Raw genomic sequence first — 24112 nt, 5'->3', positions numbered from 1 at the left:
CTACTATTTAACCTCTTGCCACCAGTCTTTTTAAAGGATGTGATGCTCTGTAATTAATTATCATTGGTGGTGCTGGGTCTTCGTTGCTGCACAGGCTTTTCTCTAGCTGCAGTGAGTAGGGGCTGTTCTCCAGTTGCAATGCAAGGGCTTCTCACTGCAGCGGCCTCTCTCATTGCGGAGCACGAGCTCTAGGTTGCTCAGGCTTCAGCAGTTGCGGTTCCCGGGCTCTAGAGCACAGGCTCAGTAGTTGTGGGGCACCACCTTAGTTGCTCTGTGGCATGTGGGATCTTCCTGGACCAGGGATCAAACCCACATCTCGTGCACTGGCAGGCAGACTACCCCTGAGCCACCAGCGAAGCTCTTCTTGCTACCAGTCTTAGGGTAGGACTTTCTAAGATAAAAACACAAGTTTGGGAAATGAAAGACCAGTCTTCACTACCTACCATCTTTGACTTGGGCAAGCTACTTAATTAAGCCTCTTTCCTTGAGTTTCCCTGGTGGCTCAGATGGCAATGAATCTGCCCGCAGTGCAGGAGACCTGAGTTTGATCCCAGGGTTGGGAAGATTCCCTGGAGGGCATGGCAACCCGCCAGTATTCTTGCCTGGAGAATCCCCATGGACAAAGGAGCCTCATCAGTAAGTTCAGGATTCCACATCTTTGGAGTGAGATAATGCATAAATGGTGTGCAGACCATTCTGAGGGCTCACCTCTGAATACAAGATTTCTACAGATCCAGGAACACTTGATCTTTGTTGTGTAGGTTAGGTGAGCTACCTGAGACAACTTCAATGAAGCTTTCACAGATCTATATGATCTGTGCTTTAACTGTTAGAAAAGATAAGATTAGAAATCAGCTCCGATAATAGTGTAGGCTGCTAGGTTTTGAGGTGAAGATGCCATCTCAAAGAAGTCTCCAAGATGGCAGATCCCATATGGTCATTTACAGGAGGGATGGGAAAGAATGTGAAAAGCAGACACAGCTTCGTAGTGACTGGCTGTGATGGTTCTGGCAGACAAGCAGTAGTTTCAAACTCACTGCGGGTGGGAGAAGCTGCCTACTGCATAAGTTTGTTGTTGTTGTTTAACATAAGTTTTCAGTGTGAAGAATCACAAGACCTTAGCAGCATAACACAGTAGAATTTAGAGCCATCTTATAGAAAAAGCCAAACAAACCTTTTGCTCAACCCAATATAACTGCATGACCTTGATTATGTCACTTAACTCCCCAGGTCTGTTTCAACAAAATGGGGCCCCTACTACCAAACCTGAGCTGTACAGTACAGGAAGTGTACCTGGACTCCCCAGGACAGTCCTGGCAGTAGGTGTTCAGTGAAGAAGTGAAGTGAAATCGCTCAGTCGTGTCCGACTCTTTACGACCCCGTGGACTGTAGCCTACCAGGCTCCTTCCTCCATGGGATTCTCCAGGCAAGAATACTGGAGTGGGTTGCCATTTCCTTCTCCAGGGGATCTTCTCGACCCAGGGATCGAACTGGGGTCTCCCGCATTGCGGGCAGACGCTTTAACCTCTGAGCCACCAAACACCCAGCACTTGCACAAATATGCATGCAAATTTCGGCAGGTCATTAATGCTCACAGGATTTCTTTGAGATGCAGATAAGACACTAAATATGAAACTGTCCTGTATACCGTATAATGCTTTATGAATATAGGAATTAAGTAATTCAATTTAAACATCAATAACTAATGCATCAGGAAATAATATCTCATGACACATGGGAAATTACATATAGTATTCTTGTTCACAGACGCTCCCCAACAAGAAGACAAATCTGACTCCAAAGAAGATCCTTTATTAAGAACGACTTAAAACACTTCAGTCCTTAATTCAAAAAACTTCAACTCAGGTGACTGGCCAATGGCTGAGCTGGGTAAAGCCTTCATGGTGGCAGAACATGCCCTACAATGACATCAAGATAAGCCCCTACTCTGAGTAGTGTCAAGTGTGAATATACTCAGGGTCTCTGTCCCATCTTTTTCAGGGTTCGGTTAAGCTGGAAGGGAAGGAAAAGCAAAGTCAGATATTGGCTTTTTCCCCTAACCTTTTCCTATGGTGTGCATGATCACGAGGCCACACCAAGCCACCCCTCTGATGCAGACACGTCACAGCGTCTACTATCACGGCATCACTACTAACACAGCGTCTACCATCACAGTGCTGGGTCCTCCACCCGACATTCTCATAATGCCGCACAGTTCATGCAGCTTGTTCTATCTGCCTTTCACACTGGACACACACCTTATACTGCTCTAATCATTTTATAGATAGGAAAGGGCCTCAGGGTGGCTAGACTTGCCAGGACTGTGTTACTGTCCTGCAGAGTCATCCAGTAGCATGGCCCACAGCACAGCAGTGACCTCTGCTGGAGGACTCAAAGCACCAGGACGCTGTGGCTCCAGCTATGGGCGCAAACAGCGACCCGCAAGGCCTCTCTGAAGGCAGGGCGTGGAATGCACCAAGTCTGTCAAAACAGAGCTTCAAGGTATCTGCCTGTAAAGACTGGCCAGACCTGTCTAAGTTGTAGAGTAACCAACTGCCAGATGGGGAGGGACGGGTAAGAGCAGGCAGTGAATCCACCCATATTAGGAAATAACAGGGAGGGAAGTGAGAGCCGGCCACCCGCAGAGAGAGATCTTGGGAAAAGATGCTCCAAAGAAGGCTGATGCAGCAACTCCTACAGGCCCAGCCCCACCCCCCGGACCCCAGGGAGCCAGCCAGTCTAGCTCAGAAACTTCAAAGGCCAATTTCAGGCTTTCTTGAAAACAGAAATGAGAAATAAAACACTTAAAAGCTCCCCACTCCATTCCCAACTCCTGTCTCCAGCCCCCACACCACTCTCCACACCTCTCACCTCTTCAAATTTGTGAATCTGCCGAATGAAGAAATCCCCATAGCGCCGGGCGACCTTGGTGTCTGCGATGTGGATCATGTCCTGTGGGAAAAGCAACCACAGAGGAGCACTGAGGAGGAGTCACTGACGGACTCTGCAGATAGCAGTGGTGCTAAGTGCCAGATAAACCCCTATCTATGGGGGAGCATTAACAGCTAGGTGCTGCTCTTTGTAGATGCTGAGTTTTACTTCACATTAACTCATTTATTTTCTGGTCTTTTTAATGAACATGAATCTGGTGGCAATAGTAACATTTAAAACATACCATTTTATTCTCATATACTGTTTATAAGTTCCAAATTAGTTTAGATTTTAAATGATTTTTTAGCTCAAAATATTTTGTGGAGCTCTGTTTATCTGTAAATTCCTACATAATCTAGTTTAGGACCCAAGAACTTCTTGAATCTCTTGATTTTTTTCAAGTCAAGAATGAAAAAAAAAAAAAAAAGAACTTGCTAACTCTTGGAAGAAGACAATCCAGAGATGGCTGGGACTAGTTCGTCTGCTCACTAAAAGGAATGTAGCAGGTAACTGATATGGCCCAAGAGTGTCAGGCATTGGGAATAAATTCAAACAGAATTTTACGTAGCTGATGCAACACTGCAGGGGGGAGGCGGTTTTGATTTTTAAAAACATGACTTGGGAACTAAGATCCATCAAGCTGCATGGCAAAAAGCACAAACAAAAAAACCCCAAAATTTCCCACCACCACCACCACCAAAAAACAAAACCCACACAACTTAAAACTTTCACTACTGACACATCTCTACTTTTGGTGCTTCTGTTCATGGCAGGGATAGCCAAGAACTGAACACTAATCCTCCCAAAAGCCATGAAGTCTAAAATGAGAGGACCTGGTTTAGCAAGGTAAGTTTCCAAAAGCAAACTACCCAAACGGTCCAAGCAATTCTAGAACTAGGTACATAAACCCAAGAGAACAGGTTCACAAAACTTCATAGCAGTGTTACCCATAATGACCAAAATGTGAAAACAGCTCAACTGTCCACCAACTAATGAGCGGATAAACAAAGTGTGGTTTGTCCAAAACGTGAGATGCTATTCAGCCATAAAAAGGAATAAAGCACTGATACCTGCTACAACCTGGATGAAATTTGAAAAGACGCTCAATAAAAGAAGTTAAACACAAAAATCCACACATTTCATGATTCTAGTTTTCAGACAATATTAAGAAGAGACCAATCCAGAGGTAGAAAGAAAGCAAATTACTGATCTGCCAGAGGCTGTGGGGGCAGGGGAACTGGGAATGCTGCTAATGGACAGGGATTCCTTTTCGGGGGATGTCAGAAATGTTGTGGAATTAGAGCAGAGATGGCTGCCCAACATGGTGAATATACTAATTAATCATGGAATTTTACCCAGGAAAGTTTGTTATTAATTTTAGCTTTAAAAACTGCCAGCAAAAAGTAATATGTTTAGAACAACACACTTTCTTCCCTTTTTCACCCCTCAAGCCCCGCCTCAGCTGTGCTAAGCTGATTTTCTGCCTTTTATAAGGGTATCACAATATCCACAAAGGTGAATGGGTCAAATGACATACTAGTTTTCTGAACATGAATACTTTTTTAATCTGATAGTTTCAAAGTAAGTTTTGTGTTGATTGGTTATTTTTGTTGGAACATGGGTCTAAGAGTTAATTTTAAAAAGCAGTTGTTATATTCACAGATGTAGAAAACAGACTTGTGGTTGCCAAGGGAGAGGGGGGTATGGGAAGGATGGATGGGGAGTTTGGAATTAGCAGAAGTAAACTATTATATCCAGGATGGATAAACAAGGTCTTACTGGGCAGCACAGGGAACTATATTCAACATTCCGCAATAAACTACAATGGAAAAGAATATGAAAAACAATATATACATATGCGTAACTGAATCACTCTGCTGTACAGCACAGATTAACACAACATCACAACACTGGAAATCAACTATATTTAAATACATTATACTTTCTGAAAGCGACCAAAAATGTAGGATATTTTTTAAAAAAACTGCCTCATAGCAGCAAAGAGCTGACAAGAGAATGAAGAATCATTTAAGAGAAAACAAACCATTCTGCGAGCAAAACACAGAAGCCCCTCTGCACTGAGGGGATTTGCTAATCCTAGAAAACCTGGGCGGAAGACCATCCTTGTAACGCTGAGATCCTAAAGAGCTGCATCCTCAGCTACAGGTGATCCAGAAGTGAACTGCCATCCCACTCCTGACACCAAGCAAAGCCTGCCAAGGGTGGGGCAAGAAGCATAAAAGAGACTCCTCTCTGAGACATATTCTTTTGACAGTCTACCGCCTGGCCTTGCCACCCAGCTGCTCCCAGGAACCTCAGTCTGCTGAGTTCAGTCTACGGTGGTCCCAGACCAAGAATATTCCCAGGCACCTTGTGGAGGCAAAAACAAATTCCCTTCACAGGAACAGATGTTCATCCTTGGCTTCAAAGAATATCAACAAATATTTTTTCAAGGACAACGAATCATATGTAGTAAAAAAGAACAATAATAACCAAGCACATATGGAAACACTGCACCATTAGTTTTTTTTTCTTTTTAAAAGAGAAAGCTAGAAACAGAACTGGAGGGAGAGATGAAAGAGGTACAGGATGTTTTTAATCAAAAGTATCCAGAAGAGAGGAGACAAAAAGATGGAAGAAAGGTTTAAGAGACATGAAGGATAGAGGTCTAACATAGATTAAAGAATTCCAGAAGGAGAATAGAACAGAAACAATACCTAAGACTTACTGGCTAAGAATATTCCAGAAGAGATGAAAGATACTGATCTACTAACTTTTAACAGATTCTTTCAGTCTTTATCAGGGTTCTAAACATGTCTGAATACAACGTTTTCTTGGGAGTTCCCTGGTGGCCTAGTGGTTAGGATTCTGGGTTTTCACTGTCATGACTCAGGTTCAATCCCTGGTTAGAGAACTGAGATACCATGAGCCCAAAAAGAAAAGAGGGGAAAAAAGAATGTTTCATTCATTTTTGAGTATTATGTACATGGTGCAAACAAACAGGGGAAAGGTGATATTTCATGCAAAGAACAATTGGAGAAGTCCAGCATATTTTAAGCCTGGAAAAACTCACTTAAAACAACTTAGGGAAAAAAAAACACAAAACTTACAAGTACATTAAAATGTTCAGCTTGAAGGTAAACTCTAACAGGGAGGGACGACCCTGGTGTCCAGTGGTTAAGAATGTGCCTTGCAGAGCCGGGCACACAGGTTTGATTCCTGGTCTGGGAATTAAGATCCCGCAACCCGCAGAGCAGCTGGGCCCACACACCACAACTACTGAGCCTGTGTGTTCCAGGGGCGCCCCACACCACAGCTAGAAAGAGGCCCACGAGCCACAACAAAAGATCCTACATGACGCAAGGAAGGTCCTATGGTCTGCAACTAAGACCTGCAGTAGCCAAATAAATTAATAAATATTAAAAACCAAACACAATATTATTAAATACCAATATTATACACAATATTATTAAAAACCAAATAACAATATTCCTCAAACTGCCTTTCGCTATGCATTATATTGCTTCTGCATCTTTCCAGAAATGACTCTTTGCATATACAAGCACATATATCATTAAAAAAAAAAACTTAAATGGACGATCGACAGCCACTCTATAAAATCATACCACCACCCAAATGTCCACCAGCAGAAGAATGGAAACGCTGCAGTCAATAACTGCAGTACATGTCAGACCACCACAGAACAGGCATGACTGAACTACTGCGCCATAGGACAACGCTAGATGGTGATTTCTCTCAAATATAATGTCGAGCCAAAGAAGTCAGCCAGAAAAGAGCACATCCTGCGTAATTCCCTTAAAAGAAGTTCAAAATCACTAGCACCCAGCTAGGGTGGTACAACTCGGGACAATGGCTTCCTAGCCAGTAAGGTACTTCCAACAGTCTACAAAGCATCATCCCCCTTTCTTCTCCCACCCCAGCCTCCTCTCTGGCACCGCACTGCCGCTGTCTGGGCTCGCTCTGGCCTCAGGGCTTTTGCTCTAATTGCTCCCTCTGCCTGGAATGCTCTTCCTCCAGGTATCTGCTTGCTAATTTCTGCACCTCCTTCAAGGCTAAGCTGCCAGTTCACTTTCCCAACAAAGTCTATCCTCATCATCTTATTTAATACTGCAACCTGTGGCTTCTACTACCACCAATCTGACTTACTCCACAGCCAAGTGGCAACATCTAAACTATTACATGGTTTGATTAATGATAATGTTTACCACCTACTTTTTAAACACTAGAATATCAGCACAAGGGCAGAAATCTTTGTTGATTTTGTTCAGTATGTCCCAGATGCATACAACAGTGAGCAGCATCCTGAGAACCTAGCCTGGCAGGGTGGGGCGGGGGGCCAGCCATACCTTATCAATGTAGAAGTCAACCTCGGAGGCTGACTGAAATTCTCCATCTAGGGCGGAGATACCACTGGTCCACACCAGGTTCTTCATTTTGTGTTTGAAGACAAGAAGCTGGATTCGGAACTCCTGCTCGGTGAGGTCCAGGAAGCCGGCCAGCTTGGCCACGGGCATGGTGGTGTAGAGCTTGAGGAAGCTGCGGATGGTCGAGAGCTGGGCCTGCTGCTGCACCTCGTCAGAAAACACCTTCAGCTGCTGCAGGAAGGGCTCCTTGTGGTAATTGGGGTGCACGTTGTCATAGTTGGGCACTACCGGCGACAGGAATTTGGGGCAGGAGTAGCTGAAAAGTTCCTCGTAGACCTGCGGGTCACCTTTCTGCATGCGCAGCATCTTGTCTCCGTATTTCTCACGCAGCTGGAGGTGAATGCTCTCGTCAATACGCATGGGGTACATGGTGAGGGCGATGGCCAGCAGCGCGTGCATCTGCTCATTCTGCTTGTTGATCTGGGGGTAGGGGGACAGACTGCTGCAGGGTCCCATGAAAAGGACCCTGTACCCTCCCAAACGCTCTCTGTTCAGACCTCCTGACTTCTCCCTTTGCCTTACACCCAGCAGCTGAGTTTCCCAATGTCTCTCCCAATCCTCCCTCTAGCTCCAGTGAACTTCTGGTCTGGTTCCAGGTCCTCCCTGTCTCCTGGATTCTTTACTGGTAGCCCCGTCTCTGTCTCACAGTCCACCCTATGTACCAAGGCAGGTCAATCCTACACCAATTACGATCAAGTCATCTAGAAATATTTTTTGAAAAATATTTTAATTGTTTCTTATAATATCTAGAAATTTTTGATGGTACTTAACTCCTGTAGAATACAGATTAAATACTTTAGCTGACTAGTAAAGGTTATCACAAAATCTAACACCCTAGTCTGGTTCTTCTTCTGCCTTTCAGTCCAGCTGGTTTACTGTGCTGCTACATGGTCACACTTCCAAGTCTCAACATCGCTGCTTTACTTAGAAACCTCCCCCCAGTTCTGGCTTCCCAGGTGGCTCAGCGTCAAGAATCTGCCTGCCGACGTGGGTTTGATCCCTGGATCGGGAAGATCCTCTGGAGAAGGAAATGGCACCCTACCCCAGTACTCTTGCCTGGAAAATCCTACAGACAGATGAGCCTGGCAGGCTACAGTCCATGGGGTCGCAAAGAGTCGGCCATGACTGAGTGGCTGAGCACACACACCTGTGTTTCAATCACTCACACCATCATTTCAATCCTAGGCCTATTTTGGATCCATCATCCTCCAAGCAAACGGCTCGAGTGCAGTACCCATATCTAACTGATTTTAAGTACCCACAGCCCAGTGAACATCCTAGATACTGCTGGGGGATAAAAGTAAAAGAAAAGATACTACTGTCCTGATCATCAAGGTGTTAAGGATCCAAAGTAATGTGTGTAACAAAAGAAACTCAGCATAGGCTAACCATTAAGAAATCATCCTATTGAAAAAGCAGGCAAAATAGCAAAATTTTGGTTTACCCAAAAACTGTTGGCACTGGTGTGTCAGCTGGTCAGAGGCCTCCTTACCATCTCATATTTGTATGTTGTCCTCTGGAACATGCTCTTGGTCCTCTGGATGTAGAGGAGGATGTTGGCAAAGACCCGGATGGCATCCTGGTAGCGACGCATCATCAAATATGCAAAACCAACATAATAGTATGTGGTAACCTGGCACTCGGGCACGCGGGAATACATGCTCTGTGGAAGGGGGCAGAAGCGGCATCCATGAGTCTTAAGACCAACTCATCCCAGCTAGGATGTAAAAATCAGCAGGGCCTAGTGTTAACCAAAGCAAAAGCATCAAGAGATCCCTGCAGAGTCCCTGAACTACTCAGAGGAAGCCCTGGCTCTGGACTTGGAGGCTCCGAGTAGATCGTACCACTAACTGATTATGTGACCTGAAGACTCCATTTCCTTGGCTGTAAGAGAAAAAGACTGGACCAAGTGACCCTAAAATTTCTTTCAACTCTGAAATCCTCTACACCTCACTTGTACATTCTTTCTTGCTTTTCCAAATAAGCCCTATAAAGGAACAGACTGATAAGATACATACATCAAACAAAAAATGTATCATGTTTCTATCGTGAGGCAAACAACCACTGCTAACATACCTTCTCTCTCCCACCTCCGAACTTCTTAAGTATTTTGTTAATTCTTTGGTGAAAGCTGAAAGGTAAAAATCTGCCTAATCATTCTGATTTGAAAATATTATCAATAGGAGTGGTGAATATCCGAGGTGTTATTAAGCATCAAAGAGAAAACCACACTGTCCAGATTCAGGTTTTCCCTGCAGTAGTTTTCCAATTCTTGTCTCAATGTTCCCTGGGGAGGAGTCACTCATTTTTTCTCCTTGAAATCTGTCCTAATAGATCAGATGTTCTCTTAAGGCCCTGCAAATGTGGGCCAGAGGAAACAGGGAGTTACCTTCTTGTTCAGTTCGATGTTCTCTAGCACCTTGATGGCCTGGTAGTAATCCCCCAAGAGCGAGTGCAGTCGCAGGAGGCCCACCAGGCTGAAGTAGCCAAGCATCTTGTAGAGGGAATGCCGTCCGTACTCCCCGGCCACACTCTCTGGGTCGCCTGAGGGACAGACAGACAGTGTACACTTCAGGGGAGGCTGGGAACAAGGGCAGGCCTGAACCTTCAATGTCACTCAGTGAACTCTTAACCTACCGCCAGTCTCCAAAGCTTTCTGCAAAAGGAAATAACTCTGCCTTTGAATGAACAGGAAGAAGCACGCCAGCTGTGCTAATCTTACATTCACCAGTTATGTCACCTGGTCGGCGGGGGGGGCGGGGGGCAGTCCCCTCACACACCTGAGAACACAAAAGGACCCCTCTCATCAATAAGAGCTCCTCACTAAGGCCCCTCCTTTCAGGATGTCCACGAGATCAAAGCTATCTTCCTAGTAACACTAAGATACCACGTGCCTTTCTCACTGAGTTGACATTTGCACTGATGGTGCAGAAACAATGCGGGTAAAACCACTGGCAACTTAGCATCAATCAGACAGTGGCACCGAACTCTACTATCGTCACTGTATTTTTTACCACCGCTCACCTGCAATGAAGAACCAGCCGCTCTTTTTTCACAAAACCCCATTGTTACTTAAAAGAATAACTGATATACAAACTATGACTATTCAGACATGGGTATTTAGCAGACATTTTCTCAAAAATGAGTTCAGTGAACTTGTTAAGATACCAATGTCTGTTAAGTATCAATGAACCGATTTATCAACTTTTAAGTAAAGATTAGAATTTCATAAAACTTCTATCTGCTACTATGAAAAACAGCTTCCCAAAATAAGGACTTATCTGATGAGGTTGATGGTCAAAGTAACAGATATGGTTTCAAAAAACTGTATAATAAAATGTGTCAACTTTCAGAAAATCTTGCTAGCTCATTTTACAAAATCATGCATGGATAAAAAAATTCACTCAGGCTGCAGGACAGACTAGTAAACCTTAACATGAGAAAGTAAAAGTTTACTGATAAGGTTTCAGATTCCACACTGCAACTAACCTATAGAAACTACCATGGTCAAGTTGTGGTGTAGAATCAAAGAAGAGCTGGGCTATGCGAAAAGGCTGATAAACAAAGTTTCTTTTCCCCGTCCCAATTAAATATCTGTGTGAGGCCAGAGTCCCCTCAGATACATCAACCAGAGCAGTGTCTTGCCACACACTGAGGGAAGAGGCAGAAGACTCCTCCAGCACTCTTCCCCAAAGCCACATTTAAAGAGGTTTGTAAAACCACCACTCTTCTCACTGGAACAAAATGCTTATAGAGATAAACTTTGGGATTCTTAATCTTTTAGAGTGTCAAGTGGTCCTCACACCAAAATGTCTGAGAAGTGCTTATCTAAACAAAGGCCCTGGAGAGGCAGCAGCAGAAGTGTTTACAAATGCAGCTCTTAGGAAGTACTGGTTCATTCTGTCAGCCAACAGATGGCCAAGCCCAGCAGCCTCCAAATCAGCACTCAGCTCCTACTCGCCCCCAGACACCAGAGGAGCAGCCCATCACCCGAGAGACGGCGGCTCCTCCTACCCACGCCACAGTGCCTGGGGAACCGACAGCGGGCAGCGCTCACCTCCGCTCGTGTACACCTCCAGCTGCCGGTTGATGTTGGACTTGTCCACTAGGGAGTGAAGGACATTGAGGACGCTGTGGACATTCCAGATTTTGGGATTGGAGCGAAGGAAGTCGATCTCTTCCTCTGACTTCTTGGCGGTCTTACAGCGGTACTGACTGAACGACTGAAACTGTTGAGGAAGAGGGAGAGATGTAGCAGGGGCATCAAACCCAGAGGGACAGCACAGCGCTCCTGCCACCACTTCTTCCGCGACAGCAATCTGCGCGCTCACTGCTGGCTCTGTGAAAGCCGTCTGTGATTAAGCTGTGAATTTTGTTCGTTACTATATTACTTATTCCACAGTGAAATAAATATCTCTAAAATGACAAGTAGTGGGAAAAAGAAAACATTCAATTTGGAGTCAAACACAGTCTAGTTACTCAATGTCTCTGGACATCACAGTGCTGGCCGCTAGAAGCTAAGTTCTAGATGACCTAAGATCACTCTTCAACTTCAAAACATCATCTTCCTCTAAGAAGGCAGGAGAAAACGTTTCTAAATTAACAATAAACAAAGAATAGTATCCAGAATGTAGAAGGAATTCTCATTAAGCCAAAAAGAGGAAGATTATCCAACAGAAAAACAGGCAAAGAATACTGATAATTACTTTGAACAGGCTTGGTCAGTTAGTAGAGAAAATGCTCAATCTTTTCAGAGAAATGTAAATTAAAATGATTACCATTTCTTTCCTATCAAATTGACAAAAATTAGACCAATAACATCCAATACAGAAATCTTGCTTTCTAATGCTGATAGTAGTAGTATAATTTGACACAGCCTTTTGAGAGTAGTAATTACTATTTATTAAAATTCAAATAAATAAATAAATAAAATTCGAAGTGACAAAAATGTTTTATTTCTTGATTGTGGCTGTGTATATATTCGTTAGATCTCAACTATATTCTTAAGATTGGTATATTTTATTGCGTGCAATTTATGACTCTATAAACCTGATTTAAAACAATTTAAGAAGCAAATATCCTTCAGCCAACAACTCTACTTCCAGTCATCTCCAGAAACAGACTTATGTGTAGCACATAGATCAGAAGAGTGGTACATCACATGGATGGCACAAAAAAATACGGCAGGCCTTTATACGCTGATTGTCTTTGCAGATCCTAATTGATATCTCTGCAAAGGCAAGGCAGGAAGACACTTTCACTTAATCTGCAGTTAAAAAAAGTCAGTAATAACAAATTCATATATTACTATATCAACACAAATAAATGAAAGTGGTGGGGAATAAAGAGAAAAAAAGAAAACACTTCTTTTTAAAAGGAACAAGTGGTAGGGAGGAGCCACTCACCCCATGAGGTATATAGCTGGCATTTTCTTAAGCGGCTTAACAGCACTCTCACTTCTCACAAAGACTGGCTGGAGGAATCATACCTAGCCCATAGTGGGAGTCTTTGTTAGAAGTGAGAGCACTTAAACCTGTTAACAGAGCACCACTTAAGCCTAGGGAATTAGGATTATCTTTAGTCAGATGAAGAACCTTAGCACAGACTCTGACTTGCTGTGAGCCAACAGGATGGCCAACCTTCTAAAATTATGCCAAGTAACAAGCCAAGGGACGGACTTCCCTTGTGGTCCAGTGGCTAAGATTCCATGCTCCCAAAGCAGGGGACCTGGATTTGATCCTTGGTCAGAGAACTAGATCCCACATGCCTCAACTAAGAGTTTGTATACCACAGTGAAGATCCCATGAACTGCAACTAACAGCAGGTAAAGCCAAATAAATAAATTACAAACAACAACAACAACAAAACAAGACAAGGAGCTAGAGAAGGCAAATAGGGCCGGTGTGCTCTGTGGCCCTCACTGGCCACAGGCACTGAAGCCTGTCTTGAGCAAGAAGCCTCTTTCTCACCGGGCCCTAGGAAGGTTTCCTCAGCTCTCCAATCACAACGCATCAGCACTTGGTATTTAGAGTCTCTTTGATCCATGGAGTTCAAATAAGAGCTTTATTAACAAACCGATTTTTCCTGAAATACCCAGTAAGAGCTATGTTATCTCAGTAAAACACTAGAAAAAAATTTTTCCCCAAGTTCAACTTCCTTTTTTTAGTAATAGTTCTCTTAGGTAATATTTCCCCTTTGGTAAAAATGTCCTGTTTTACTCTAATCCAGAATATACTCACATCACCAACACCACAATCAAGATATAAAAACTTTGTGATCCGTAGGTGATCCAAGTGAGGCTCAGAAAGCTGAAAAAACATGTCACTACTACAGAGACACCAGCTGGCCACACCCCACAAGACCCCACTTCTAGCTGACTCCAAAGCCTAGGAAACCTGTATTCTTCCTATCAGACAGACCACCTCTCAAGGTCAGGCAAGAAAGTGTTAGAAGTCTGGAGCTCAACTCTCCTGACTTCCAAGTTTAGAATGGAGCTCTCAGACCTCATTGAATTCCTCAGAAAACCACAACAAAGAGTTCAGTGTGACAGGGTTATTTCTCACTATGCTGGGATAGTTTTATATTATGTATCTTTTTCTGTGTGTGTGTGTAGCAGTTTTATTAAAGTGAAAAAGGACAGAAAAAGCTTCTGACACAGACATCAGAAGGGGGACGGAGAGTGCCCCTATATCTTTTTAATAACACAAACAACTGTTAACAGCTGTTCTTTGTTTGGACGAGTTATTGAATATTTCAAATTAAGCCAAGGCTGACCAGCTACCTGGTAGATGAACTCATCGATGATGTCCCAGAGCCACTGGTTGGGAAGTTCAAGGGGAGCAGGACCATCAGCATCTGTGCAGAAGACCACAGAAAAGTCAGACTCAAGTCAACGACTATGCCCATTCAGCAAGGCTGCAGAACACAATTTTTAATTCCTCTCTTAAAAGGACCATGAATCTCAAGACCTCCTCTCTTCCCACCTGCATGTTAAAATCCTGTTAAAAAGAGATGAAGACAAATATTAGGTTTCATCATAACCTCAGACTCACTAAGAATGTAGTTGAAGAGATTGCAGTAGTTGTAATACGATTCAAACCTCTGCTCCAAGGAGGGTCCTCCCTGTAAAGAGAGCAGAAGACAGAAGGACATTTAACCTCATGGACTCCACTCACGGCCTGCCACCGACAGCTGAAGACAAATACAGCTGACCTTTGAAAACACGCGGGTCAGGGGTGCCAACCCTCTGGTCAAACATCTATGTATAACAGAGTCGGCCCTCCATACACTTGGTTTTTCCATTATCTGCAAAGTCAACTCTGTAGTATATTTACTGAAAATACCTGCATGTAAGTGGACCCATATAGTTCCAACTTGTGTTGTTCAAGGGTCAAACATACATGAGAACTGTGTCTGCTCCCCCCTTCTTAGCATGTAAAGAGCACTCCAGTGATAGGGAAGACAGTAAGTGCTACAGCAGTTCAAAGTGATCCTGAGTATCTGACCCTAAGGGTCAAATTTTATGCCAAAACCCTTAACTGACCTTTAGACACCAGGCATGCACATCTGGCAAGCAGAGGAGCAAGGGGAAGGAAAAACAGGACTAACAGAGGCAAAGAGATAAAACTGTGGATGGTGCTTGAGGGCTGGGGAGTAAGGCAGACAATGCTACACTGGGCTTCAATGGGCCAGAAATGCAGAGGTCTTTTAGGGCCAAACAAGAATTATGCCAGGGGTTCAGTAAATCCACCATCACCTGTTTCGGTAAATAAAAAGCTCAACTGGAACACAGCTATGCACACTCACTGTCCATGGCTACTACAGAGGTGAACAGATTCTGAATGAGGCCCAGAATACTTACTAACTGCTTCTGTACATAGAAGGCTGCTGACCCCTGAGCTAGACTTCACACTGTTGGTAAATGAGAACCACGGGTCATGTCTGAGCAGGGGAACAACATGACGAACGGTGTATTTTTGATGGACTGGAAAGAACACTGCCTTGGAGTCTCAGTCCCACAGCTTACTAACCATGGGGTCTGACAAGGTATTTAATCTCTCTGAAAAATGAGATTATGAAGGTAAAGTGCCTAATACAGTAAACGCTCTTTCAGTGAAACCACCACCTGCCCGAGCCCAGTCAAGGAGAACTATTAAAGGTGGAGAAATTAAACTAGCAATTGTGTTCCAGGGACAAAGATGGCATAGAGTTTAAAAACTGCCAGCAACATTTAGATACTCACACTGACTTTGGCATATATGTGCCTGTAGTATAATTCTTTGTACAAAATCAGGAAGACAGCATCTGAAAGAGATGGCAGAGGGGTGCTTTAGGAATCCACTGAACAACTAGTCAGTTTTACCCTTGGTGAGAAGTAACAGGGTAAATATGACTTCAGAGATTAAACAACATCAAACGTCCAATACTCATACTCCAAGAATACATGCAACAAGAAAATTCATTTCCCATTTTACTCTTTCAAATTCATCTTAACCTCATTCAGGCCCATATCCCTTCACCGTTTAGTTATTACTGCCATCCAGCTGCTTAACCAGGACATAATAATAGCTCCAAGGAAGATAACATGACATTTAACTATTGAAATTGCACATGCAAGGGGATCTTTGACTGAGACATCCGATTTTAAGGAATTTATCCTGTCGATATGATGCAACCTGAAAAAGAAAGATGTGGGGAAGCTCTTCAGATACTGATGCTGTGCAGAGTTCACATACAGGTCTGAGACTATTATCCTTAGGCCTGCTAGTAAAGCTGCTCCTTGACCAGCATCTGGGAACCCAGGTTTCAGAAGGGTTCCCACCAACCTGATAAGATTGGTGTCCTTAAACTGTTTGTGCAAACCACATGTTTTATACTGAATACCTGCTTTCCTTCTGGGAGTCTGGAATTTCAGTACATGTTGTGTTTGTAATGAGCTGCTATGGTAGACAACTATGGTCACACATGGTATCACAGCTCCTTGCTCAAGGAATGAAGTACAATCCATGTGACTCCACTGGAGAGGACTGTTAAAATCTCAAACTGAGGTTCTCTCAAACTGATACTCAGATACGACACAATCTCTATCAGAATACAAGGTGATCCCAAAACTGAAAAGCTAATCCTAAAATTAATATGGAAGTTCAAGGGACACAGAAGACCCAAAGCAATTTTGAAAAACAACAAAGTTGGAGGACTTATACTTCCCAATTTCAAAACTGTCCAAAGCCACAGCCACAGTGTGGTTGGTACAGTCATAAAAGATCCATGGAGTCAAGTTGATAGTCCAGAAATAAACCTCTACATTTACATGATTACTAATTTCCAAAAAGGGTGTCAAGACAATTTAATGGAAAAAAAGTCTTTCCAAAAACTGGTACTGGAAAAACTGGGTATCCACATGCAAAAGAATGAGGCTGACTCTTCCTACTTTCAGTTCAGTTCAGTTCAGTTCAGTCGCTCAGTCGTGTCCAACTCTGCGACCCCATGAATCGCAGCCCGCCAGGCCTCCCTGTCCCTCACCAACTCCCGGAGTTCACTCAAACTCACGTCCATCGAGTCGGTGATGCCATCCAGCCATCTCATCCTCTGTCGTCCCCTTCTCCTCCTGCCCTCAATCCCTCTCAGCATCAGAGTCTTTCCCAATAAGTCAACTCTTTGCATGAGGTGGCCAAAGTACTGGAGTTTCAGCTTTAGCATCATTCCTTCCAAAGAACACCCAGGGCTGATCTCCTTCAGAATGGACTGGTTGGATCTCCTTGCAGTCCAAGGGACTCTCAAGAGTCTTCTCCAACACCACAGTTCAAATGCATCAATTCTTCAGCGCTCAACCTTTTTCACAGTCCAACTCTCACATCCATACATGACCACAGGAAAAACCATAGCCTTGACTAGACGGACCTTTGTTGACAAAGTAATGTCTCTGCTTTTGAATATGCTATCTAGGTTGGTCATAACTTTTCTTTCAAGGAGTAAGCCTCTTTTAATTTCGTGGCTGCAATCACCATCTGCAGTGATTTTGGAGCCCCCAAAAATAAAGTCTGACACTGTTTCCACTGTTTCCCCATCTATTTCCCATGAAGTGATGGGACCAGATGCCATGATCTTCCTAATTTACACCATATGTAAAAGACTCCATCAGAAAGTGAAATGTGAGGAGGTCAGAAAGCCCACTCTGGAGCAACTGTAATGACCCCAAAAATTACACAGGGAAAAAGAAATCAGTCAAGACAAAAATCTCACTTTCAGCATTCACCACATATGAAAAATCTGTCCTCTTTTCATTTATTCAGCTTTCATTCAACAAGTTACATCTACTATGCACCAAACCCTGGGGAAATAAAATGAAGAACAAAACAGATACAGACCATTCTGAACTTTCTAATGACTTCCAGTCATAGGATCCCATCCAGCACCCAGGACACCTACCATTGCCAACCTGTGGAGCAATGGTTTCAGCCTCAGGCCAAGGTGTATTCTTGAAGAACCTTTCAGTCAACTTGGTCCAGCTGAAAACCAAACAGAAATACTCCATAAGTCCAAAACAGGAAGGATCTGTTTTAGAGATCTGTCACATTTTATAGATAAGTACCCAAGCTCAGCAAAGGGAAGAAGTCACAGAACCAGAGCCAGGGCCAGAGCCTCCAACTCTATAACTTTCCTCAACCCAACTCTGCACCCCAACCTTTCGTAATACAGTGAAACGTTTCTTTTACATCAATTAGGCAACCACCAAGCTCTTCAAGATCATCTCCTGCCCTTGTATCATGAACTCTGGAGTTGTATTTCCCTGCTTACTGTTCCCTGACTTGAGAACTCCCTTTCAGACACCCCCACACACCTCCCTCAGCTTCCCCTCTTTCCACTTCCGAGAGTGCTCTTCTTCAAACATGGTAGGAACGGTATTTGTTGTAGTTTGATGCCACAACAGCCCTAGAGCATCCAACCCAAACACTGATGCCCAAGATGCTTCACGACCCTATGTCCTCCTGAAGTCTTTTCTGAGTATCCAGCCCTGACTGACCTGTCTCATTTCTAAAGCCCTTTACACAAGGGCAGTGCCCTCAAAACTAGGATGCAATCAGGAATTCCCTGGTGGTCCAGTGGTTATGACTTAGCACTTTCACTGCCATGGCCTGGGTTTGATCCCTGGTCAGGGAACTGAGATCCCACAAGTCACACGGCATGAACAAAGCGGGGAGGAGGACTAAGACAGCAGAACTGAGAAGCAACCACTCTAGAGCTCTGCTCATCCCATCATGCACTGAGAAGTCGTACAGCACAATTGAGAAACTAGGCTCTGGTGACAGACCGTGCAGGTTCAAAACTCAGAACATCCACTATGTGACTTAATCCTTCTGTGCTTTGTTTACTCAACGATAAAATGAGGAAAACAATGGTACCTACTTCACAAGGTTGCTGTGAAGAGTACATGAGTAAATACAAGAAAAGCACTCACGACACTGTCTAATTTATACTGATCATATATGTAATTACTATTATAATGAATACTGATGGTATTATTTTAGGCCTTGTACAAGTTCTGGATATAGAGCCCAATAAAATAATGTCTGCAGCCCCCAAAGAATCACAGAAAACCCTAGGGCACTATCTTTACAGAATAATGATTAAATATCACCCTCTTCTACAGACTGCATTACTCAGCCAGTCTCACCCAGTAGGAGATCATTTCAGCCAATGGCCCATACCTGTTCTCATAGATGTCCTGAATCTCATACACCTTCTGGTCAATGACGTCGCTGGAGACACGACTGGCCTGTAGCTCATACACCTTCTGGTCAATTAGGTCCGAGACAGTTTTGTGGAAGTACTGGATGAAGTTTTTGATCACTTCAGGGATCACTTGATAGGTCTGCTGTTCATACTGACGCTCATAAGCCAGATCCTGCTTCGGATCTCCTAGAGATCGGATATGATAAACACTTCAAACCCGTATGTATGACGTAACAGGAGGGCAAGGAAACTAAACTCATGTCTATAAAACTAGGTGTAATGCCTTTTTAAACACTCTCCATGTCACTCCCAATCCCCACTGGTCTCTTTCTTCACAACATTTTCCACTACTCATTTTATTATTAAAGGAATTTATTTGCTTACTGATTCCCCCACCAGAATCTAAAGTCTATGACAGCAAGAACCTTACCTGTCTTGTACCCAGGTCTACCCTCAGAACTTGGGATGGTTATCGGGAAGGGGGTGGAACTGCGGTTAAGAGGAAGTAAGTAGTAGGCACTATTTTTTAAATAACTAAACAACTGCCACTCTCTATCAATATGATAGTATAAGCAACTAAACTTTAATTTTTCACAACAAGATTTTTTTTTCAGGTAATAGTTTAAACAAGGAAAACCTCAGCCAGGACAACCATCTTTCCTTTGTAAGATTTTGAGGTGGACCATGAAAAAAGCCTAGTTTAATAGGCTCTGTACCACCCTTTGCCTGAGAGCTAATAACTGACTCCAAACCTGGATCATCAACACTTAGTTTTAAACAGGTGCCCATCAAGGCAGCTGTGAGACATTCAAAAAGGTGCCAATCCTCAGAAGCACCCAGCTAGCCGAACCCATAGACTCACCTGTGTGCATATCATAGTCGCTGGGATAAGCATAGGGATCGTAAGCAGCCTATTAACAAAAGAGACACAGATAAACAGTCACCAGTCTGTGAATCCAACATGCTCGTTCTAGGTTCCTAAAGACACAAAGGCGAGTAAGACAGAAGCAGAAAATACTAAGAAGAGGTGGCAAGAATACAGGGAAGAACTATACAAAAAAGATCTTCGTGACCCAGATAACCACAATGGTGTGATCACCCACCTAGAGCAAGACATCTTGGAATACAAAGTCAAGTGGGCCTTAGGAAGCATCACTAGGAACAAAGCTAGTGGAGGTGATGGAATTCCAGTTGAGCTATTTCAAATCCTAAAAGATGATACTGTGAAAGTGCTGCACTCAATATGCCAGCACATTTGGAAAACTCAGCAGTGGCCACAGGACTGGAAAAGGTCAATCTTCATTCCAATCCCAAAGAAAGGCAATGCCGAAGAATGCTCAAACTACTACACAATTGTACTCATCTCACACGCTAGCAAAGTAATGCTCAAAATTCTCCAAGCCAGGCTTCAACAGTATGTGAACCATGAAGATGTTCAAGCTAGATTTAGAAAAGGCAGAGAAACCAGAGATCAGATTGCCAACATCCACTGGATCATCAAAAAAGCAAGAGAATTCCAGAAAAACATCTACTGCTTTATTGACTACGCCAAAGCCTTTGACTGCATGGATCACAACAAGCTGTGGAAAATTCTGAAAGAGATGGGAATACCAGACCACCTTACCTGTCTCCTGAGAAATCTGTATGCAGTCATGAAGCAACAGTTAGAACTGGACATGGAACAACAGACTGGTTCCAAATAGGAAAAGGAGCACATCAAGGCTGTATACTGTCACCCTGCTTATTTAACTTATATGTAGAGTACATGATGTGAAATGCCAGGCTGGATGAAGCACAAGCTGGAATCAAGATTGCCAGAAGAAATATCAATAACCTCAGATATGCAGATGACACCACCCTTATGACAGAAAGTGAAGAACTAAAGAGCCTCTTGATGAAAGAGGAGAATAGAAAAAACTGGCTTCAAATTCAACATTCAGAAAACAAAGATCATGGCCTCTAGTCCCATCACTTCATGGCGAACAGATGGGGAAAGGAAATATTGAGAGACTTTTATTTTTTTGAGCTCCAAAATCACTGCAGATGGTGACTGCAGCCATGAAATTAAAAGACACTTTCTTCTTGGAAGAAAAGCTATGACCAACCTAGACAGCATATTAAAAAGCAGAGACATTACTTTGCCAACAAAGGTACGTCTAGTTAAAGCGACGGTTTTTCCAGTAGTTATGTGTGGATATGAGTGTTGGACTATAAAGAAAGCTGAGCCCAAAAGAATTGATGCTTTCAAACTGTGGTGTTGGAGAAGACTCTTGAGAGTCCCTTGGAATTCAAGGAGGTCAAACCAATCCATCCTAAAGGAAATCAGTCCTGAAAATTCACTGAAGGACTGACGCTGAAGCTGCAATATTTTGGCCACCTGATGCGAAAAACTGACTCATTGGAAAAGATCCGGATGCTGGGAAAGATTGAAGACAGGAGAACGGGACGTCGGAGGAGACAGTTGGATGGCATCACGGACTCGAGGGACATGAGTTTGAGCAAGCTCCGGGAACTAGTGATGGACAAGGAGGCCTAGCGTGCTGCAGTCCATGGGGTCGCAGAGTCGGACACGACTGAGCGACTGAACTGAAAAGACACAAAGACGAACAAGACGCAGTCCCTGCTCTGGAGCGACTCATGTGCCTCTGAGAAAAGGGAGAATAAATAGACAATGACAATACCTCGTTACGGCCGCAATAAGGAAGAGCACAGCACAAGAAGCTGTGGCAATCAGCGCGGTTCGACGGAACTGAGTCCAAATCATAAGAAAACAGAGTTCAGCTACAGAACCCTTTATCTCCAGCCTCGGCCCCCGGGCTTGAAAAGGAGAGGACGAGGGGACTGGACACACGAGGTGGGCGGCCGAGACCCGGCTGATCTGGAGTCCGGCGCTGTGAGTGGCAGCAGCGTGAGTACGCGCACGCGGCGAGGCCGGCGGGGGCTCCCACAGAGACGCAAACACCATTTCCCCTTCGGGGTCAGTATCCTAAAAGCCCTGCCCCTGTGGCGGAGACCGGCACACTTCAAGGATAAGTTACCTCAGACTCGTAATCATCAGCGGGGTATGACATGGCTGCGGCGGCCGCGAGCCCAGCCTGGAGAGAGCAGAAAAATCAGGCCTCGCCTCAGTCTGGGCGCCGGAAGTCTAACCTCCCTGGAGGCCGCCGGGAAACCGGAAGCTTTTGTGGGGCCGCCGGCAAGCTGAGGTAGCCATGTTGGGAAGGGCGCAAGTTAACACCATTAGTCTTCCTTCTTCAAATAGAGGCTCTACAAGGAAGGCGATTCTACAGTACTAGCAAAATTTTATAAATAATAACGTTAAGTATTTTAGGGTAATAAAGAATGGGCAAAGTAAGAGAAACCAGAAATAATCCCCCTCAAAGGATGGTTGACCACTTCCTCGGCCGTCCTCTCGCGAGATGGGTTATTTGGCTATGGGGGCCTGAATATGGATTTAGGTGCTAGAGGTTTGCCTGAGGCGAAAAAAGGTCTTCAAATGTTCTTTTCTCCAAAGTCTAAACTTACCGAGTGTAAAAAATGGAGGTGTAGTCCAATGCAGTGGGAAGGTATTGAGAAAAGCCCCACCCCCAACTTTGGACATTAAAGTTGGACCAGGCAAAGATGAAGCCAGCTGTTGGGGGAGGAGGAAGTCCTAGGACCCACCCTCGCCTGCAGCGCAGCACGCTGTGCGGGGTGTTCACAACCTGGCGTTTGAATGAGTTCAAGTCCTGATGAAACCCTAGAGTTAGGGACAGGGTTATAAAACAAACCAACACAAACCGGTGTGTGGGTGAAGAACTTTAGTTTAGCCATTACTACAGCAGTGCCTCGCCCCAGCTCCTTGTGCCGCGTTCTTGCTTTGCGTCGTCGGTTACCGAAAGGTGATGCCATCATAGAACTAAGCTTAAGCTTAAGGGCCCGTCGAGTCCAGTGACTCTTCGTTGGCTTAAGGAGGGTACCCAGCACCGTGCTCACATGTGGTTTTGAAAATTTTTTAAGAGTAATGTTTTTATTGCAGTCGGTTAGAACCTCTGTCTATTCCGATCTATTCTCCCATCACTTTTCCCGTTGTGTCTAGTGGCTTTTGGGATTCAGCTAGAGGAAATCCTGTTGGGAGCGTTTGAGCTTAATAGGATATGTTTATGTGATACTCGTTTGTGAATAGTGTTGACCCTCCGTGTGTAACGTACACCTACCACCCGCTATGGTAGGAACACTGTGGGTCCTCAATGAAATAAGCATTTAAGGGTAATCAGGGCAACTAGAAAGCTTCAAATCTCCCAAAATCTTACAGTTAGTATATGACAAAAATTTGATACAGGTTGCCCTGAACTTTGACAACTCTCAAAATGTTGAGGACGTTCCGTTCAGTTCAGTTCAGTCGCTCAGTCGTGTCTGACTCTTGTGACCCCATGAATCGCAGCACGCCAGGCCTCTCTGTCCCTCACCAACACTGGTAAATTGTCTTTCCATTGAAATTGTGGAAAATGATACAAAATTGTTATATAAAGACGTGATCAAAATCAATTAAGCCTTTAAAAAGAAAAAATAGAGGTGTTTAAGAAAATTAGGGCTTCATTTCTGGATTTCATGATGTTTGTATTGTTAGCTTTTTAAAATTACAAATTGTAATTGCAAGATTTCTCCCACAATTTTCGTTGTGATCCTTCGTTCTAAATAAATAAGTCTCTTTCCTCTCTTGTTTTTGGTTTGTTATTTTCTGTTCTTTATTCTTTGCGTAAGGTGAAGAATCTGCCTTGTAATGCAGGGAACATGGGTTCCATCCCTGATGGGAACTAAGATCCCACGTGCCACAACTTATGGAGCCCAGGTGCCCTGTAAACTAGAATCCACACACTCAAATGATGATCCCACATGCCACAATTAAGATCGAAGGAAGACAATTTTTTTAGAAAAGAAAGAAATCCAACTTTGACCTGAGAGGAGCTGGGCCCCCACTGTAGACTATGAAATGTCTGATCACGGAGTGTTTGATTTTGCAA

The 24112-nt window shown here is 43.9% G+C and overlaps 1 protein-coding gene across 1 annotated transcript; it reads right to left on the bottom strand.

Moving 5' to 3' along the window:
• Positions 1-1796: 1796 nt before the first annotated feature.
• EIF3L (eukaryotic translation initiation factor 3 subunit L) lies at positions 1797-22530 on the bottom strand. The gene is made up of 13 exons (XM_069581606.1): positions 22148-22530; positions 19972-20020; positions 19085-19295; positions 17805-17884; positions 15619-15680; positions 14429-14498; positions 14158-14231; positions 11434-11605; positions 9766-9920; positions 8869-9039; positions 7299-7796; positions 2872-2952; positions 1797-2013 (listed from the first exon to the last, which is right to left on the bottom strand). The coding sequence occupies exons 1-13, from the start codon at positions 22178-22180 to the stop codon at positions 1975-1977; spliced, it is 1695 nt and encodes a 564-aa protein (XP_069437707.1). The 5' UTR covers positions 22181-22530; the 3' UTR covers positions 1797-1974.
• Positions 22531-24112: the final 1582 nt, after the last annotated feature.

The sequence above is a fragment of the Ovis canadensis genome, chromosome 3 (genome assembly GCF_042477335.2).
Source record: "Ovis canadensis isolate MfBH-ARS-UI-01 breed Bighorn chromosome 3, ARS-UI_OviCan_v2, whole genome shotgun sequence".
Classification (NCBI taxonomy): domain Eukaryota; kingdom Metazoa; phylum Chordata; class Mammalia; order Artiodactyla; family Bovidae; genus Ovis; species Ovis canadensis.
This window is presented reverse-complemented; position numbering and strand designations above follow the sequence as displayed.

Coding starts and splice junctions, on each gene's coding strand:
- EIF3L (XM_069581606.1), bottom strand. CDS start 22,180: ATGTCATACCCCGCTGATGATTACGAGTCTGAG. Junction 9,921..11,433: donor GGAGGTGTACACGAGCGGAG/GTGAGCGCTGCC, acceptor TCTGTCCCTCAG/GCGACCCAGAGAGTGTGGCC. Junction 7,797..8,868: donor CAACATACAAATATGAGATG/GTAAGGAGGCCT, acceptor CCCTACCCCCAG/ATCAACAAGCAGAATGAGCA.